Source organism: Lontra canadensis, unplaced genomic scaffold, assembly GCF_010015895.1.
Source record: "Lontra canadensis isolate GAN:19392208 unplaced genomic scaffold, GSC_riverotter_1.0 scaffold69, whole genome shotgun sequence".
NCBI lineage: Eukaryota > Metazoa > Chordata > Mammalia > Carnivora > Mustelidae > Lontra > Lontra canadensis.
This window is the reverse complement of record NW_022631063.1, coordinates 3,474,498-3,496,020: the sequence shown is the minus strand read 5'-3', so window position 1 is coordinate 3,496,020 and position 21,523 is coordinate 3,474,498. Positions and strand designations below refer to the sequence as shown.

At 36.4% G+C, this 21,523-nt stretch overlaps 1 protein-coding gene across 5 annotated transcripts in view; it reads right to left on the bottom strand.

Moving 5' to 3' along the window:
• LOC116880903 (sodium channel protein type 2 subunit alpha) overlaps positions 1-21,523 on the bottom strand; it is a 140,546-nt gene that overhangs the window by 38,018 nt on the left and 81,005 nt on the right. For all 5 annotated transcript variants that reach the window (XM_032880338.1, XM_032880337.1, XM_032880340.1 and 2 more), the window contains 4 exons: positions 17,891-18,129; positions 8,970-9,143; positions 6,097-6,453; positions 961-1,440 (listed from right to left, as the gene is read on the bottom strand). In XM_032880338.1, coding sequence (XP_032736229.1) covers positions 961-1,440; positions 6,097-6,453; positions 8,970-9,143; positions 17,891-18,129 — 1,250 coding nt within the window. The remainder of the gene's footprint in view (positions 1-960; positions 1,441-6,096; positions 6,454-8,969; positions 9,144-17,890; positions 18,130-21,523) is intronic.

Genomic DNA, 21,523 nt, shown 5'->3' with positions numbered 1-21,523 from the left:
CTCAAGCTCCCCAGTCATCTATCTTTCTTAGAATGAAAATAGTATTGGAGGACTTTCTCTTGCTGTCAATCAACTCAAATGATAAGAAAAGATGAATCTTTGTTTTTGGCTTCTATTTTTATTTGCTTATGCAAGCTTTAATCACTGGGAATTCTGTTTTCATTTTTGTAAAGTTAAACAATTAAACATTAAGGGCTTAAATTCTTTCTTCTCTTTATCCCCGCTTTGTGCTTATTAACCTAGAGACAAACTAAAAGCATACTCCGGTACTCATACTTTTCTAGTAAATCAAAGACTACTTTAAACTGCCAAGACTGGTACTGTAGTTGATAAACTCAGAATTTTACATTCTCTAACATACCATGACTTCTTGTTTGTGTAGACAGCATGCACTAGGCTCAGCAGAGTTAAACATTTTCAGCATGACTCATTACTACCTTCATTTCCTTAAAAAAAATTACTTACTTCAGAAACATGAAACTATATGTAAATATCAAGCCAAGATCCCAATCATTTTCTGTGAATAAAAATTCCTATGCAAACTACGTAAGATCACATTTTAGGAAGTATTTCATAAAAGCCAAGTAAGAATTGGAACTGCCTTCTCACCAAGTATTTATCTAGTACATACCAAAAACTACCATTGTGGGAGAATTACAAGAAAGTAAACAAACTGAAGCATTTACACAAATCTCAAATGATTTTCAAATAATTAGAGAAATTCACATTAATCTGACTATTAATATTATCAATAATTCGAGATGGCAAATATTTTTAAAAATGAGTCAGAATATCATTTGTCTGGCTTTATTTTAATCTGTCATCAATTTATCTATCACCAATTTTGCCATAGAAAGTGTATCAATATCCTATTTCTTATAGAGATAAAACATAACCTTAAAGTGGACTCCTGGTTTAAAGCATACATTATGTCAAAATATCTTACTTAAAAATTCCTACCTCTTTGCTTTCCTCCATATCTGACTCGCTGCTAAACTCTTCAGTATTTAAGTTTTCGAAGTCAGACTCTCCGACAGCAATCGGCACTGTCACAGTGAGGCTGGGGTTGTTTATGAATGACATGTAATCACTTTCATCCACAACATATTTTTCCACACTGCTGCCTATGCCACTGGTTGTTCCATTTCCATCTTTGAGATAATTGAGATCTTTGCCTATTTCTATAGTGGTATGGTTGGAAATACAGCTGTCTTTTTTGTTATTTAGATCTTCGAGTGGTTTAATTTCATCTAGGGCTTTCTGCTTTCTTACAAAGGCTTTCTGAATAAATTCACGTAGTTTTCTTTTAACATAATCAATTCCTTTCTGCATCCTTCCCACAGCAATCTGAAGATTGTTCATTTCATTATCATCATCCGTGGCAGCAAGGTTGTCAGAACTGAACGAACTCAAGAGCAAGGCCAGGAAGAGATTCAGAACCTAAGCATGATAGGAAAATAGGTGATGAAAACATTGTATTGTTTCAGTTGCTCTTAAGTATAAGTTTTCCAAAATTGCTCTTACACCACATTTTTTACTAATAGGTATTTCTTTTAGTTTGTGATAAACTATCCTGAACAAAAGGTGAATGAAATAAATACCTGTCCAATATCAAGTGATACTATTAAGAGTATTTCCTTTTTAGTCATTACAAAATTACCGAAACCACTATTATGCGAAACTTCTAAATTAAGTTCAGTTCCAAAAGAGAAATCTTAGTTATCTAGTTAACTGTAACAGTGAACAAAGAAAAAAAAATTTTATTTGGGATGCTAAGTCTTTTCCCATGTAAACTGGATTTTCCAGGACACTGATAATTTATCATAACTTTATTCCTAAAATGATAATTCTAATACATTTAAACATGATTTTGTTTTCATGTATTTGTACCAATTTTTGCACTAGATAACTTACCAAATTAGGAAAAAATATACCTATTGCTAGATCAAAAGTCACAGTTTTTGGTTCAGAAAATCATGGCCACTAGATCTATATAATAGCTGTACATACTATAAAAATGGTTTTTATACAATAACCATCATGTTAATATTGACTTAAAAGATTGTGGAATCAAGATATTGCCATGGACAAAAATCACTAATTAGTCTGTAACTTGAGTCTTCAAAAATAGGCCCCACTGGTAGTAGTGAGTGAAAAGATTAGTGACTATAAACCCACTCCATATGTACTCAAAAGATGTAATTTACTAATGAATCAGGTACTCATAGGGGAAAAGATCAAGCTGTATAATTTTTTTTCAGGATTTGATTGATAATTTTATGAGTTTGTGATTATTGAAGTATATAGAATAACAAAGGATTTAGTAGTAAAGTAAGCCAAAGACAAAATGTAAAAATAATAAAGAAGAATCCTAGAAAAAACTTTAAGTAAAACTCCAATGAAAAGGATGCTGCATTCTTGCTACATTCCTATCTTTCCAAGAAGCTAATAAGGCCTATAGCACCTTTGTTTAACCAGTTACAAGTTAGTCTACCAATGGTAATAGGAAATGTAAAAATGTGTAAGATCCACTAAGGAATTCACATAATCTGTAAGTCTATTTTGACATTTCTCAATTACTATACCGTGTTTGCTGGTATTCATATGAAGGCCTACTCCTTCACCAATAAAATTATATTTTATTGTTATTTGCCTTTGAATTTGTTATTTGGATGAAAAATAGATGAAAGAAAAAAGTTAAATGCTACACTTTGGTGTTTATCCATAATGAAAATGAATGTTGGTGGCATTATTTCCTAGATTTTATTTCTGAAGGTTTATTAATGAACGATCTTTGTCTATTAAGAAATTTTTCTTGATATGTATCAATCAATCCTGCCAGAGTGAGATCCAACTTATATTTCCTCTTCAAAGCATGGAGGCAAATGCTCTATTTGTAACTGTGTCATTTACTGATCTAGCTGTATGGCCTGCTGCCCTTTCTTGCTAGAATGAGTGTGTGCCAGTCTTTGGCCCCTCCTCTGTCTTATCTGTGGACCAGTCATGGCAGTGATCACTGACACTTCTTGTGGTGGAGCACCATAAGAAGTTTATGTGAGTTCAAAGGGGTTATGTCAGCTTGCCTTTGGGGGACCTTCCTCTCTTCAGGGAGTATGAAAAAGAAAAATTATAGGAGGCATTGCATGAAGTTCATTCCATCTTGTTTAATCAAATGTAATATGAACACATTTCCTTACTGGTGGTAAAAATGACACATTATCACTACTTTAGCTACTCTGAAATATATCCAGGATCTCATGAAAGGGGGAACGTTTTTTAGCTCATAGTCAAAAAAGAAAGGAGAGTCTTTAATTTTCTCCTTAAAATACAGAGTTTCAATGTATGCATGTAGATGGGAATGATTATTTTACAGACTATTTCTCTTTAATCATTTATAGTAATCCAAATTTTTAAAAAAGATTTTATCTATCTATCTATCTGTCTGTATATCTATCTATCTACCTATCTGAGAGAGAGAGAGAGAGTACACATGAGAAGGGGTATAGGCAGAAAGAGAGGCAGTAGCTGACTCCCCGCTAAGCAGGGAGCCTGGCGTGGGGCCTGGGATCATGACCTGAGCTGAAGGCAGACACTTAACAGACTGAGCCACACAGATACCCCTACAGTAATCCAAATTTATATTAAATGCAATCCATAGGTATAGATGCTTCTGAAATTCTCCTTTCAATCTGAATCTTCTTTACAATTACATGTCAGATTTGTCTTATTTCTGTAAATTAACAGATTATATGGGATATGTTGAATTTCTTTCTCTTTAAATCCAGTGTCCATTTTCCAATTGCTCATTGTTAGCTTCCTAATAAAAAGCCATCTGTAGGGGCGCCTGGGTGGCTCAGTGGATTAAAGCCTCTGCCTTCAGGTCAGGTCACGATCCCAGGGTCCTGGGATCGAGGCCCGCATCAGGCTCTCTGCTCAGCAGGAAGCCTGCTTCCTTCTCTCTCCTCTCTCTCTGCCTGCCTCTTTGCCTACTTGTGATCTCTGTCTGTCAAATAAATAAATAAAATCTTAAAAAAAAAAGCCATCTGTAGCTCCGAACTGCCTACAAAAAATCCAATTTTATTGTGTATAATCGGTCTTCCCATAAATTAAACTCTACACAGTCTAACCCTACAGTTAACTTTCTACTACTCCTACTATGGATTCCCTGCTGCAGTTTGATCTGTTCATTCATTGTTGTCATAAAGGATTCTATTCTTTGCCTTTTCTTCTTTTCTTCCAATATATGCCAAATACATATATGAAATCAAACCAAATCTATAATATAAGCCTATGACTTTTTGTTTCTATTCTTTGTAAGCCCAGGACTCTCTCTTCCTGTTCTATGCAATCCTGTACTTCTTTGAAAAAAAAAATTGCATTAGGGATTGTGGTGGCTATAAAATAAATCTACAAATTATTTGTTATTCCTCCATTCAAGAGTTAAAGCCTAATTCCTTCTTAAGTTGAGTTTTTCTTAGTGACTAGCGCTGATGAATACAATGTGGCAGAAGGGACAGTGTAGGACCTCAAGATTAGAACACAAATCTTCTCCTTGCCTTCTCTTGCATGTCATCTGCTCTGGGAGAAGCCAGCTGCATGTCCTGGAGACAGTCAACAGTCCTACGGAGAGGTCCACATGGAGAGGAACTGAGGCCTTGTGCCAAAAGCCAACAGGTAACTGGGACTTCCTGTCAAAAGCTATGAGAGGGATGCTTCTTGGAAGCTGATCTTCCAGCTCCAGTCAAGGTAACTGGGGCTCTAGCCAACATCTTGACAATAACCTTATGACAGACCCCGAGCTGGAACCACCCAGCTAAGCTACTCCCAAATTTATGACCCACAGAAACTAGAGATAATAAATATTTGTTGTTTTAAGTCACCATTCATGTTTCTGGATTGCACCATGCTCATGTTTCTTGTTACTTCAAGAATAGGTCTGCATTATCTAAGCTAATATTGAGGAGGTGGAAATCTGCAAATGAATAGAAATAAATGATAACCTCTTGCCTTTTTTCCTCTCCCTTTTTTCTTCCTTTGAGGGAACTGGATGTTACTTTTATGTGAAATGAAATTAAATCTATAAATTATACATTTAAAAAATATGGTTATGTCAATCCTTGCTCTAGTCCACTGGATTGGAACTTAATCAAGCAACCCAGAATAATTCATATGTGAAGTATAAGAACCTGATCCCCATCACTGAGTCTATTGTCTTCTCTTCCCCATCCACTGGGTCTACTACTGCTTGGTTTGCGACAGTCTACTTTTCTTCCTACCAAGCTAAATCTTACATCTTAATTAAAGATAATTTGGGTTCAACCCCCTTGACAAAGCCTGTCTAAAGCAATGTCTCCACTTTGTGAACTTGACATACAGCACTTTGTTTTTATATTTTTGACGTGTATTAGATATTTCCATCTTTACTCCTGTTTGAGTATAAGTCATACCATGGTGTATATCTATCTTCTTATCACCTTTTCCATGCCTCCAGGACTCTCTAAAGATGTACTGGGAATGGTTCATTTGACACAGACATGATAATATATGATTCTTGAGTCAGTGTTATTTGCTGATACTGTAGTTTTTAGGCACCAAATAATGCATGCCCTTTTAATGCATTTGAGGTGATCATTAATTTTTTTGAACTCCAATTTGTAGGACACCAAAATATGAAAACATCTTTAAGTGATACAATTGTTGATACTTTAAAAAAGTGAGTGATTATTCTTAGTACCACATCCATGCTTTAACACAAGAACTAAAAGATAAAAGCTAGAAATGGCTCTCTCCATGGAATAGTAAGAAATATAGGTATGAACTCTGGTTCAAATGGTATTTTAACAGTTATGCTATATGGTATCTGTTATATGTCAATCATGTAAAACTGGAAAAAATAAAAAATAAACAATGAACAAATATCTTTTAAAAAGTTAATGTGGGTCTCAATAGTCCAAACTCTACCTGGCTCCTGCAATAATGAATAATTGAGCATTGTTTTTAAAAAGCCAAAATCATATAAAACATTCCTCAGTTGAACATACCTTTAATGGTTACATTTCTTTTACTAAAAATAAGGAAAATATTTTTACTACATACCACCAGGTTTCCAATCACCATGACCATCATGAAGACAGTAAGGCACATGGTTTGGCCAGCGACCTCCATACAGTCCCACATGGTTTCTATCCACTCTCCACACAACACGCGGAACACAATCAGAAAGGAGTGGAAGAAGTCATGCATGTGCCAGCGTGGGAGTTCACAATCATTGGAGATCTTGCAGACACATTCTTTGTAGCTCTTACCAAAGAGCTGCATGCCGACCACGGCAAAAATGAAGACGATGATGGCCAACACCAAAGTGAGGTTACCCAGAGCCCCCACTGAGTTGCCAATGATCTTTATCAGCATATTCAGGGTAGGCCAGGATTTTGCCAATTTGAACACTCGGAGCTGGAAACAAAAGTGAGAAGGCTATTACCGCCCTGACTTCTAAAGGATCTATAAATTTATTTACAAGGAAAATCTATGGCATAATTGTCTCAATTATAGGGTGATGGCTTATTTGCATGTCAAATTTTACCTAGCAAATGTATCAGTTATTTAATACCATGGGTATTTTTCATTCTAAAATAGTCTATTTTATAAGTAATACAAATATATTATACAGTTTTTATTGGCATTTTAATGATAAGATACACCAAAACTTCCAGAATCCTACATAAGCATATGTAAGATTTTTTTGTTTTGTTTTCCACAGGGACCTGACATAGCTAAGATTAATGATGATTAATTGGCAGAGACTGTTTCACAGAAGTAGAAGCTGTCATTACTTGGGTATTAAGGAGGACACGTATTGCATGGGGCACTGGGTGCGGTACATAAACAATGAATGCTGGAACACTGAAAAGAAATAAAATAAAATGGAAAAAAAATCTCAAAGTGGATACATTTTTTTAGTGTACTTGAGACACATAAGTACAGATAAAATTAACACAAATTATATAAGGTGCAAGAGAAAAAAAAACTAATTTCCTTAAATCTTTAGATTGCTTTAATCTTGCTATATCATAAGTTTGCTGTAACATCAAACTGTATTTTAAAGGAGATTTATTACTCCATAGTCCACCTGTCCTTGTTTGCATTTTCACTTTCTGTGAACCATGGTCAACCGCGGTCTGGAAGCAAATGATGCTCCTTCCTCCTTCTTAATAGTGGCCTAACGCTATGTCACAATGCCTACGTCGCGTACATCACTTCATCTCAACACATACGCATTTTATCATCTCAAGTCATCACTAGAAGAAGGGTGAGTACAATACAATAAGATATTTTGAGAAAGACACCACATTCAGATAACTTTTATTAAGAGTATATTATTGTAATTATTCTATTTTATTATTACTTATTATTGTTAATCTCTTACCGTGCCTAATTCATAAATTAAATTTTATCACAGGTGTGTATGTATAGGAAAAAAACAGTATATACAGGGTTCGGTACTATCCACAGTTTTAGGCATCCACTAGGGGTCTTAAAACATATTCCCACGGATAAGGGTGAGGAGACTACTAGGACTTATTGTATTCGAATAAGAAATATTTGGACTTAAGTAAAAAGCTGTATTTTGTCAACTCTTATGTCTTCAGTGACTTAATCAATTCATTATAGTATGTAAATGGCTTGCCACCACTACTTCACATGTCAGTTGTATGAGCTCATGGGGTCCTCTAAGGTACCATTTACAATTCAACTGCAGCAGCATCTTTATTTCTGATGCTTCAGTAAATGTCAGGCCAAGAGTAGTGCATTATTTAATGGCATCTAAGTTACCCAAAGGAGTGGATATATAAGTACCAAAATGCTTACTTTATTTCCAGAGAATAATTAATGCAAAAGAGCTACACACTAAGCAAAACACTAATGATAATATGTTTCCTATTCCCCCAAACTGCATCACATTATCCAAAGATTTACTAAATATTTTTAAGTAGTTGCCCATATTATTTGTTATATAATCACTTCTAATTTTTGCTCTGTTTTCTGCATCCTTCTAGCTTCAAATTAGATTCACAGCTATCCATGACAACTAGGGAAGGAAACTGTAGCTCTAAGGATCTCAACTGAAATTTCATCTTTGAAGGTGGTACAGAAAATTCTAAATAGACATCAGAGCAAAGTCTTGAATCTAATCACCATTAATACATTACTGATAGGAACCTGTCTTTAGTAACTATCTACAACCCCTGTTAACAGAAAATAAATCATAAAAAGAGCCAACTCAAAGTAACAACAAGATAAAACATATCGCACTTTAAATGGAAATGTGTCAAGTGATATTTTGTCTCTTAATTTTAAAAGATTCGTGAACTGATGAATATAAAGATCAAATAAAAGACTCTTTCTCTAAAATTAACATAACATAATATAGCAAGTCTTCTCAGGACTACATCTGGTGACTTCCTGCCTGGCAGAAGGGGCAAATGTGTGGGGCGCTCTACTTTCTTCCCTTGCATACTCTACCCATTCTCAAATCTTGACTTCTGTGGGGGCAAGGTGGGCAAATCCGTAATTCCGAGCCTCTGAGAGAAAGGTGAGCTCATCTTAAGTCTCAATCAAGTCTTATGCACCGTTAAGCAAACTTCACAAAACTGAAAGATGAATAATATGTTGTTTAATTGTATTTGGATTTATATATGAATCCTTTTTTCTCCCTCCCTATTAGCCCTGCCATTCAACTACTAAAGACAGAACTGTTGGTTGTTCATTTGAATAAACATCATTTACCTGTCAAAGCTATGATGAAGAACAAATTACCAGCTGGTTGTAAAGGAATCTGGTTTGTTTTTAAATATACTCAAATAATATTTTAACTATAGAAAAAATTATAATTCTTGTTCCTACTAGGTAAGAGAGAAATCTGATTAAATTAATTATAAAAACATTATGGATACTCTCAATTAACTTACCAGCCGAAATGATCGGAGAACTGACAATCCTTCCACGTTTGCCAAACCAAGTTCCATTAAACTAAGGCTCACAATTAAACCGTCAAAAATATTCCAGCCTTCTTGAAAGTAATAATATGGATCCATGGCTATTATCTTGAGAAACATTTCTGCTGTGAAGATCCCAGTGAAGACCTAAACAAGAAATGTTATTACACAAGTGAACACTCTTGAAATCATAAATAATTATTGAGCAATTTAATTTACTCCCAATAAACCACAATTAAATTATAAATTTTAAAAATTGGTTTAGATCCAGTAACCTCAAATGGTGTGTACTCAAATCAATATTTAAACTGTTTATTATATTTAAGTTTTATTAAGTTATGAGGAGTATATGAATTAAGACCATAAAATTAATATTGTCATTTTTATTTTCATGAAAGTTTCAGCTAAAACATTGTGGGCAACTGCACTTCATAAATTTCAATTTGATGATTTTTCATTTTCATTCATTTTCAAGTATTTCTAGTCACTCTTGTGATTTCTTCTTTAACGTGCTGTCATTTAGGAGAATTTTTTTTAATTTCCACATATTTGTAAATTTTCCTAATTTATTATTTCTAATTTTTTTATAATAAATTGTATTTTTTTTTAACATATAATATATTTTTATCCCCAGGGGTACAGGTCTGTGAATCGCCAGGTTTACACATTTCACAGCACTCACCATAGCACATACCCTCCCCAATGTCCATAACCCCACCCCCCTTCTCCCAACCCCCCTCCCCCCATCAACCCTCAGTTTGTTTTGTGAGATTAAGAGTCACTTATGGTTTGTCTCCCTCCCAATCCCAACTTGTTTCATTTACTCTTCTCCTACCCCATTAACCCCCCATGTTGCATCTCCTCTCCCTCATATCAGGGAGATCATATGATAGTTGTCTTTCTCCGATTGACTTATTTCACTAAGCATGATACCCTCTAGTTCCATCCACGTCGTCGCAAATGGCAAGATTTCATTTCTTTTGATGGCTGCATAGTATTCCATTGTGTATATATACCACCTCTTCTTTATCCATTCGTCTGTTGATGGACATCTAGGTTCTTTCCATAGTTTGGCTATTGTAGACATTGCTGCTATAAACATTCGGGTGCACGTGCCCCTTCGGATCACTACGTTTGTATCTTTAGGGTAAACACCCAGTAGTGCAATTGCTGGGTCATAGGGTAGTTCTATTTTCAACATTTTGAGGAACCTCCATGCTGTTTTCCAGAGTGGTTGCACCAGCTTGCATTCCCACCAACAGTGTAGGAGGGTTCCCCTTTCTCTGCATCCTCGCCAGCATCTGTCATTTCCTGACTTGTTAATTTCAGCCATTCTGACTGGTGTGAGGTGATATCTCATTGTGGTTTTGATTTGTATTTCCCTGATGCCGAGTGAAATGGAGCACTTTTTCATGTGTCTGTTGGCCATCTGGATGTCTTCTTTGCAGAAATGTCTATTCATGTCCTCTGCCCATTTCTTGATTGGATTATTTGTTCTTTGGGTGTTGAGTTTGCTAAGTTCTTTATAGATTCTGGACACTAGCCCTTTATCTGATATGTCATTTGCAAATATCTTCTCCCATTCTGTCAGTTGTCTTTTGGTTTTGTTTACTGTTTCCTTTGCTGTGCAAAAGCTTTTGATCTTGATAAAATCCCAATAGTTCATTTTTGCCCTTGCTTCCCTTGCCTTTGGCAATGTTCCTAGGAAGATGTTGCTGCGGCTGAGGTCGAAGAGGTTGCTGCCTGTGTTCTCCTCAAGGATTTTGATGGATTCCTTTCTCACATTGAGGTCCTTCATCCATTTTGAGTCTATTTTCGTGTGTGGTGTAAGGAAATGATCCAATTTCATTTTTCTGCATGTGGCTATCCAATTTTCCCAACACAATTTATTGAAGAGGCTGTCTTTTTTCCATTGGACATTCTTTCCTGCTTTGTCGAAGATTAGTTGACCATAGAGTTGAGGGTCGATTTCTGGGCTCTCTATTCTGTTCCATTGATCTATGTGTCTGTTTTTGTGCCAGTACCATGCTGTCTTGATGATGACAGCTTTGTAATAGAGCTTGAAGTCCGGGATTGTGATGCCACCAACTTTGGCTTTCTTTTTCAATATTCCTTTGGCTATTCGAGGTCTTTTCTGGTTCCATATACATTTTAGGATTATTTGTTCCATTTCTTTGAAAAAAATGGATGATACTTTGATAGGAATTGCATTAAATGTGTAGATTGCTTTAGGTAGCATAGACGTTTTCACAATATTTATTCTTCCAATCCAGGAGCATGGAACATTTTTCCATTTCTTTGTGTCTTCCTCAATTTCTTTCATGAGTACTTTATAGTTTTCTGAGTATAGATTCTTAGCCTCTTTGGTTAGGTTTATTCCTAGGTATCTTATAGTTTTGGGTGAAATTGTAAATGGGATGGACTCCTTAATTTCTCTTTCTTCTGTCTTGTTGTTGGTGTAGAGAAATACAACTGATTTCTGTGCATTGATTTTATATCCTGAGACTTTACTGAATTCCTGTACAAGTTCAAGCAGTTTTGGAGTGGAGTCTTTTGGGTTTTCCACATATAGTATCATATCATCTGCAAAGAGTGATAGTTTGACTTCTTTGCCGATTTGGATGCCTTTAATTTCCTTTTGTTGTCTGATTGCTGAGGCTAGGACTTCTAGTACTATGTTGAATAGCAGTGGTGATAATGGACATCCCTGCCGTGTTCCTGACCTTAGCGGGAAAGCTTTCAGTTTTTCTCCATTGAGAATGATATTTGTGGTGGGTTTTCATAGATGGCTTTGATAATATTGAGGTATGTGCCCTCTATCCCTACACTTTGAAGAGTTTTGTTCAGGAAGGGATGCTGTACTTTGTCAAATGCTTTTTCAGCATCTATGGAGAGTATCCTATGGTTCTTGTTCTTTCTTTTATTAATGTGTTGTATCACATTGATTGATTTGCGGATGTTGAACCAACCTTGCAGCCCTGGAATAAATCCCACTTGATCGTGGTGAATAATCCTTTTAATGTACTGTTGAATCCTATTGGCTAATATTTTGGTGAGAATTTTAGCATCTGTGTTCATCAAGGATATTGGTCTGTAGTTCTCTTTTTTGATGGGATCTTTGTCCGGTTTTGGGATCAAGGTGATGCTGGCCTCATAAAATGAGTTTGGAAGTTTTCCTTCCATTTCTATTTTTTGGAACAGTTTCAAGAGAATAGGAATTAGTTCTTCTTTAAATGTTTGGTAGAATTCCCCCGGGAAGCCGTCTGGCCCTGGGCTTTTGTTTGTTTGGAGATTTTTGATGACTGTTTCAATCTCCTTACTGGTTATGGGTCTGTTCAGGCTTTCTATTTCTTCCTGGTTCAGTTGTGGTAGTTTATATGTCTCTAGGAGTGCATCCATTTCTTCCAGATTGTCAAATTTGTTGGCGTAGAGTTGCTCATAGTATGTTCTTATAATTGTCTGTATTTCTTTGGTGTTCGTTGTGATCTCTCCTCTTTCATTCATAATTTTATTTATTTGGGTCCTTTCTCTTTTCTTTTTGATAAGTCTGGCCAGGGGTTTATCAATCTTATTAATTCTTTCAAAGAACCAGCTTCTAGTTTCGTTGATTTGTTCTATTGTTTTTTTGGTTTCTATTTCATTGATTTCTGCTCTGATCTTTATGATTTCTCTTCTCCTGCTGGGTTTAGGGTTTCTTTCTTGTTCTTTCTCCAGCTCCTTTAGGTGTACGGTTAGGTTGTGTACCTGAGACCTTTCTTGTTTCTTGAGGAAGGCTTGTACCGCTATATATTTTCCTCTCAGGACTGCCTTTGTTGTGTCCCACAGATTTTGAAACGTTGTGTTTTCATTATCATTTGTTTCCATGAATTTTTTCAATTCTTCTTTAATTTCCTGGTTGACCCATTCATTCTTTAGAAGGATGCTGTTTAGTCTCCATGTATTTGGGTTCTTTCCAAATTTCCTCTTGTGATTGAGTTCTAGCTTCAGAGCACTGTGGTCTGAAAATATGCAGGGAATGATCCCAATCTTTTGATACTGGTTGAGACCTGATTTAGGACCGAGGATGTGATCTATTCTGGAGAATGTTCCATGTGCACTAGAGAAGAATGTGTATTCTGCTGCTTTGGGATGAAATGTTCTGAATATATCTGTGATGTCCCTCTGGTCCAATGTGTCATTTAAGGCCTTTATTTCCTTGTTGATCTTTTGCTTGGATGATCTGTCCATTTCAGTGAGGGGAGTGTTAAAGTCCCCTACTATTATTGTATTATTGTTGATGTGTTTCTTTGATTTTGTTATTAATTGGTTTATATAGTTGGCTGCTCCCACGTTAGGGGCATAAATATTTAAAATTGTTAGATCTTCTTGTTGGACAGATCCTTTGAGTATGATATAGTGTCCTTCCTCATCTCTTATTATAGTCTTTGGCTTAAAATCTAATTGATCTGATATAAGGATTGCCACTCCTGCTTTCTTCTGATGTCCATTAGCATGGTAAATTCTTTTCCACCCCCTCACTTTGAATCTGGAGGTGTCTTCGGGTTTAAAATGGGTTTCTTGTAGGCAACATATAGATGGGTTTTGTTTTTTTATCCATTCTGATACCCTGTGTCTTTTGATTGGGGCATTTAGCCCATTAACATTCAGGGTAACTATTGAGAGATATGAATTTAGTGCCATTGTATTTCCTGTAAGGTGACTGTTATTGTATATTGTCTCTGTTCCTTTCTGATCTACTACTTTTAGGGTCTCTCTTTGCTTAGAGGACCCCTTTCAATATTTCCTGTAGAGCTGGTTTGGTGCTTGCAAATTCTTTCAGTTTTTGTTTGTCCTGGAAGCTTTTTATCTCTCCTTCTATTTTCAGTGATAGCCTAGCTGGATATAGTATTCTTGGCTGCATGTTTTTCTCATTTAGTGCTCTGAATACATCATGCCAGCTCTTTCTGGCCTGCCAGGTCTCTGTGGATAAGTCTGCTGCCAATCAAATGTTTTTACCATTGTATATTACAGACTTCTTTTCTCGGGCTGCTTTCAGGATTTTCTCTTTGTCACTAAGACTTGTAAATTTTACTATTAGGTGACGGGGTGTGGACCTATTCTTATTGATTTTGAGGGGGGTTCTCTGAACCTCCTGAATTTTGAGGCTTGTTCCCTTTGCCATATTGGGGAAATTCTCTCCAATAATTCTCTCCAATATACCTTCTGCTCCCCTCTCTCTTTCTTCTTCTTCTGGAATCCCAATTATTCTAATGTTGTTTCGTCTTATGGTGTCACTTATCTCTCGAATTCTCCCGTCGTGGTCCAGTAGCTGTTGTCCCTCTTTTGCTCAGCTTCTTTATTCTCTGTCATTTGGTCTTCTATATCGCTAATTCTCTCTTCTGCCTCATTTATCCTAGCAGTGAGAGCCTCCATTTTTTATTGCACCTCATTAATAGCTTTTTTGATTTCAACTTGGTTAGATTTTAGTTCTTTTATTTCTCTAGAAAAGGCTCTTATATCTCCTGAGAGGGCTTCTCTAATATCTTCCATGCCTTTTTCAAGCCCAGCTAGAACCTTGAGAATCGTCATTCTGAACTCTAGATCTGACATATTACCAATGTCTGTATTGATTAGGTCCCTAGCCTTTGGTACTGCCTCTTGTTCTTTTTTTTGTGGTGAATTTTTTCGCCGTGTCATTTTGTCCAGATAAGAGTATATGAAGGAGCAAGTAAAATACTAAAAGGGTGGCAACAACCTCAGGAAAATAAGCTTTAACCAAATCAGAAGAGTTCCCAAATTGTGAGGGGGAAGAAAGGGGATAAAAAGAGGTTCAGAAAGAAAAAAAAATAATAAACAATTAAAAGAAGAAAATTAATAAAGAAAAAATATAAAAAGGAAAATATATATATATATTAGATAAACTAGTTAAAAAACGTTAAAAAAGAAAAGGGTAAAAGTTTAAAAAAATTTAGCAGAAGAAGAGAAAAAAAATTGAAAAAGAAAAAAAATTGAATTAACTGCAAGGCTAAAGAATCATGGGGAGAAAGCCATGAGTTCCGAGCTTTGCTTTCTCCTCCTCTGGAATTCCGCTGCTCTCCTTGGTATTGAAACTGCACACCTTGGTAGGTGAACTTGGTCCTGGCTGGATTTCTTGTTGATCTTCTGGGGGAGGGGCCTGTTGTAGTGATTCTCAAGTGTCTTTGCCCCAGGCGGAGTTGCACCGCCCTTACCAGGGGCCGGGCTGAGTAATCCGCTCGGGTTTGCTTTCGGGAGCTTTTGTTCCCTGAGCGCTTTCCGTAGAGTTCCGGAGGACGGGAATGAAGATGGTGGCCTCCCAGTCTCCGGCCCAGAGAAGCCGAGAGCCCGGGGCCCCACTCCTCAGTGCGCCCTCAGAGAACAGCACCCAATTACTCCCGTCACCCTGGCCTCTGGCCGCGCTCCGAGCTGACCGAGCCTGAGACCGGTTCAAGGTAATCCTGAGCTGAGAGCTCACTCCTTGGCTCTATCTCTGTAGCCGGCTTCCCCGTTCTAATACCTGTAAGCTCTGCGACACTCAGACAACCCCGATCCTTCTGTGACCCTGTGGGACCTGAGGCCACGCTGACCCCGCGTGCGCTTCACCCCGGTTAAGCCTCTGGAGCGATGTCCCTCAGCGGAACAGACTTTAAAAGTCCTGATTTTGTGCTCCGTTGCTCCGCCGCTTGCTGGGAGCCGGCCCCTCCCCCCGCAGTCTATCTTCCCGTCACTTTGGATTCACTTTTCCGCCAGTCCTACCTTTCAGAAAGTGGTTGATTTTCTGTTTCCAGAATTGCTGTTGTTCTTCTCTTCAATCTCTCATTGGATTTGTAGGTGTTTGCAATCTTTAGATAAGCTATCTAGCTGATCTCCCGCTACCTGAAGTAGTCTCAGCCTGCTACTTCTCCGCCATCTTGACTCCTGTATTATTTCTAATTTCATTCCATTTTTGTCAGAAAAGTACTTTGTATGATTTCAATCTTTTTAAGTTTATTGAGGCATGTTTTATAACCTCATATATAGCTTATCTTGGGGAATATTTCATATATACTTGAAAAGAATGTATATATCCTGTCCATACATTTTCTACCATTCCATGATTCACCTCAAATGCAAATCTTGCCTTCCTTAACACATAAGACAAGTCCCACTTTGAATTGTTCATTTGTTGTTTTTGTCTTTCCAGCATCTACTCTCTCTTCATCTAGAAATGGTAGACTTGATTTTTTTTTCTTTATAATTCCACTCATTTACTCTGTCTCTAGTGATAAGAAATGGTTCTGGTTTGGCCAAATAGGGCATTCTAATTCTAGAACCAGAGACTGGCTTAGAAATGGTTATGTAACTCCAGTCAGGCCAATAATCATCAACTCTCAGACCTTTGTTAAGGAACTATTTAGGAAGCACAATCCTTCTGCTCAGGAAACTATGCTGGTAAGATAAAAGTTGGTGGGCTGTTGCCACCAATAGAATACCCAGCCAGAGACAAAGGAAACATACTGGGAAGAGCCAGGGTCAGAAAATGACTTCCAGTGACATTGCTCGAGAAACGGAATCCGTACAGGTTAAAACCTGGAGCTGTGTCCAAATGGGTGTTAGCTACTTGAGGTAATGAAATTCTATTTATTTTTGCTTATGCCCATTTGAGTTGTTTCCTAACACCCACTTTCATTAAGCTTTCTTCCATCCCTTGCTTGTTTTGTAGAGATAATATTGAAGTGGTTCCCATATAGGTGAAAATTTGGACTAGGTAATGTTATTTTTACTTCCTACTCCATAGTTCTATGATTTCTGACTACAGTTTATGATATTCTCTGAAATAGCTTTCAGAGTCTCTGATATAGTGTTCAGACATCCCATTGCTCTGTCAATTTCTTCTGGGTACAGTTTCCCTAGTTGTCAAATACAAACATAGTATCTGCCTTAGGACTGAATTTATGGGAATCTAGAGAGAGGAAGCTCATGTAAATTTCATTTCTCAAGTCAGGAGGTGCATGAGAACCTAAGCCACCTTCATTTATATATATATATATATATATATATATATATATATATATATATATATATATATACACACACACATATATGTATATGTATATATATACATATATAATTTAATTTTTTTCAGTGTTCCAAAATTCATTGTTTATGCACCACACCCAGTGCTCCATGCAATACATGCTCTTCATAATACCCACCACCAGGCTCACCCCCCCACCCCCTGCTCCAGTAAACCTTCAGTTTCTTTCTCAGAGTCCAGTCTCCCAAGGTTTGTCTCCCACTCCAATTTCCCCCAACTCACATTTGTATCAATATATTTTTGTTGCCTGAGTTAAGATCACTTTCCTTTCCTTTCTGTCACTCTACCATATATCCAGTGAATGTTAATACAAATTTTTAAGTGAAAATGTATGCAAAAATTTATCATTATAAATTCCTAAATTTACAGGAGAAATCCAAACAGAAATAAGAATCTCTATATGATTATTTCCTCCCAAAAGATTCCATCTTCAGTGTTTATAAATGATGTTTCAAAATTTTCTGACTTGGTATATTTTATAATTTGACAAATGTGGTCGTAACATTAAGAATCTATTCTAACTACCTGATGAGAAACACATCACAATCTTGTTAACATAGACCAATATCCTCTATAATTAATATGTGTCTTTCTAGTAAAATTTAATTCTAAATCAAATTGTACATAAAATCTTCCACTCTTCTGCATTATTTAACTGTAACAATCAATATATTTTTGTTATACAAAAAGGATGTTAAACTTTTGCTGTCCAGGTGTACATGGCCAATTAATACACATTTAACTTGAAGGTGATATATGAAATTTATCAAGGCAGTCATGAACTCTTTCAAGGGGAAGAAGAATCCTCAGCGAGTCTTACCAGGTTCCCGACTGACAGCACACTGCTGAACTGCTCTGTCATGGGGTAGTGCTCCATGGCCATAAAGAGTGTATTTAAGACAATGCAGATGGTGATGGCCAGATCAACAAACGGGTCCATCACAACCAGGTTGACGAGATGTTTCACCTTTAACCATGGTTTACAGCAGTCCCAAATCAAACACATGTTAGCAAATTTGTACCAGCAGGGTGGGCATTTCTGTCTGGATTCTTCAAGTTCTGGGGGAAAAAAGTTAGAATACTTATGAAAACTGCTTAATTTCTATTAGGCAGCATTGCTTTAAATTGAAAGTGATTTTTTAGAAATCTGAAGTTGTCAAAAGGCATTAATAGCTTAATCTGATGGTGGAACAGGAAAAGACCTATTATGGGTTAGTTGTCATAAAAACATGGGCACAGAAAGGCTAGTAAATTTTCCAAATCTATTTTGGCTAAACATAGTTTCACAGATTCTATCTGCAATATTAAACTGTCCAAAACTTATCTTCAAGGATATTTGAAACTAATGGGGAGGACTTAGGTTAAGCTCATCCATGCTCTAGATAGAGCCAGATGCATATAAATATATATGTATATTATACATATCAAAGAACCCCTTCTCAGAAGATGTCCTAAAATTTTTATCAGTCATGCTGAATCGCAGTTTCTTGGATTAGATATATGTTTTGAGTCTTTTAATGAAATAGTTTGGTCAGTGTCACCAGTCTTAGTCAAAAAGTTTCCAGTGAAGCTTTTTTAAATATAGGCTTGCATATTAAACTCAACAGGATTCTTTTTCTTTAAATTTCTTTATTTAACTAGAGGGCACAAAAGAAGAGAAAATATGCATGTTAAGAAACTAGGATACTCACTGTTAGCAGAAACCAATGTTTCAATTGAGAATTATGTACTACTGATAAAATACAAGAGGATTTTAGGTGGAACGTATGTAGAATTCAGAAATTATCATGTTGTGAATTTATTTTAAGGTATTAAAGTGTATAACTATCATACCAAGCCTGTGATATAAGATTTCATATCATAATACACTTATTTAAGAAAAAAGTACAGTGATTTCAAGAGGCATTTCAATTGAATAACAGGAGAAAGACAGACTTGCATAGCTCTTTAAGGTGATACTCAAAATACTGAATCTTGGTAAATACTGGCAAAGAATTTCAGAAAATTAGGAAGTGGGAAATTGCTATCTTCTTTGGTAAGATGATCTTTTAATCAATTCTTGAGTGGGAAAAGAATGCAGAACTTCTTTTCTGCCCATATCATTCCTTCACACCTGATTATCTGTTCTGCCAAATATAAGACCACCACTTCTTAGCACTAAAATAAAGGAAAAAGATTCTTTTTTAATTCATGGTATATTTGACTCTGGTCAGTTATTACTACTGTTGCAACTGGAATATTTCTTCAGACCTGATATAATTCACTAGAAGCTAAACTTTGTGGGGGAGAAAATAACATATGGAATGGATAAACACAACCATAGCTAATGATTTTTTATTTCACTGTAAACATTCACTATTAACTAATACTGGAAGTTCACCACTTTCCTAAAGTAAATTAATTTCCTGATTATTTTTAGCAGAAATCCATTAGAGGTAGATTCTTCAGTTGTCTCTTTAGACACTAAAATTCTTCAGGTGCACAGTTCATTTCTCTTTTTCTTAATACGTAATCTTGTAAACAATAAAGAATAGTTGAGGTATAAATCAGAGGAAAAATATAATATCAATAACCAGTTATTGCACAGATGCTTTTAAGACTCCAAAACAATGTCATGTTTATATTGAAGATAAAAAATATCATTTATAGTAATTAACAAAAGAGAAATTAAATAATAACTCTTGGCCTGTGTACAGTCAGGATAAGTATTTTTAATGCTACTTGTCATTTAGCAGGTAAAGAGAAGCAAATGGGAATTGTGTAGAAAACAAACAAACAAACAAGAGAAAAGTTCAAAAGGGAAAATTCAGGCAGTGTTGCTTATCTTGACATCAGGAAAAAGTGGATCAAAGTTGTTTTAGTTCTAAAATAAAATCATCCCATTATTCATGCCAGAGAGAGAGAATGAGAGACAGAGAGAGAGAAAGAGAATCTTACATTTTAAAACAAAACATAGCACTCAGGAAAGAACGACAGCCATCTCTCCATTATTCCTGTGTGGATTATCTGCACTGGGATTCCCTTACATCCTAGTTTGCGTATTTTGCTGGTTCTCCTCAATTCCTCAAGTGTTTGTAACTTACCCTCCCTCTATCCTTCCCAAGGATGTACCAGGAAACATTTCTGTACAGTTTTTGCATTTAAAACTTGAAAAGCAAACAATTCGTTTTTGCTCACCTCCTACAGTTTCATTAAGTAGGAGGCTATTCATTACATGGGACAATGGAGACTTGACTGTAGTTCAAAAGAAGGAAAACAAAAGATGCCAGCCAGCTGGATCAATAAGCCTGGTTCAAAGAGAGAGAGAGAGAGAGAGAGAGAGAGAGATGGGGTGGTGGTGGGGTGAAAAACTAACTCATGATTAGACTTAGAAGAAAGGACCCCAAATAAACGAATTATGTCACCTAAGAAACCTTCTACTGTTAGCAGGACCAAAAAAGGAAGGACTATGTAAGACAGCTCTGATATGCATGTGTATGTGAAGTATTGCTAACAACCAACCTAGATCAATGTCACATTCAAAAGTTTTAGATACCATTGAATAAAGAAAAGAAAGGTTTATATTCTATAAAACCAATGAAAAACAGAATGAAAATGTTGCCATGGTCCCTTACAAAAGTATAGTCAAGAAACTCTTCAGGTATTAAACCAAACACTCTGTCTTCTGCTTCCTAAGTTATACATATTTCTAGGACATCCTAGGCAACTCCATTGAGATACATTTCAGTGGAGAGCCATGTGGATACACTCATTTTGAACTTCGTATCTTAATTCGTGGACAAGTTAAATCTTGTGGTGGGTTGATGTTTTTCAGGTAATTGCTTACGTTAGCTCAAACTTAATGGTATCAGAAGTGCAAAGTAGGACTGTTGATTTAGACTTACCCTGTCTCCTTCTCTACTTCTTGCTTTAGGGAGCAGACATGCTGCTGACATCGGTAGCAGAACCACTGGCAGCTTCCTCTCAGTGGTTTTGCTATGGCAAGGAGCAGAAGACCAGAGAATCTTCAAAAGATTTACCTGGAGGGACAGGGAGGAGCAAGCTACTGGCAGCTGGGGGAGAAGAGGGAGTGCAAGCTAACGCAGGCGAGGTTGGGGAAGAACGTACTGAGTTTAATATTCCATAGAAATCAATGAGAAGATTTCTGATACTGCATTAAGATATTATGAAAATTGGGTCTTGTAATACTGACGTGGCTGTGATATATATCCAGACATCTACACTGTGGGTTTTTTCTGGCTGTGACTTTTAGGCTTTTGGTACTGGTATTAGTATCAAAAAATCTTTGCATTCAGACTGGAAAAAGAATTATTCCAAGAATACATCCAATGCCAAGAGAAACTATAACTAATAATAAGAAATGCATGTGCCCGTGCATTCTCTCTCATTCGCCATCTTTCTTTTTCCTTTGACACGTCTACAGAAACACACACACACCCATGCACACACATAA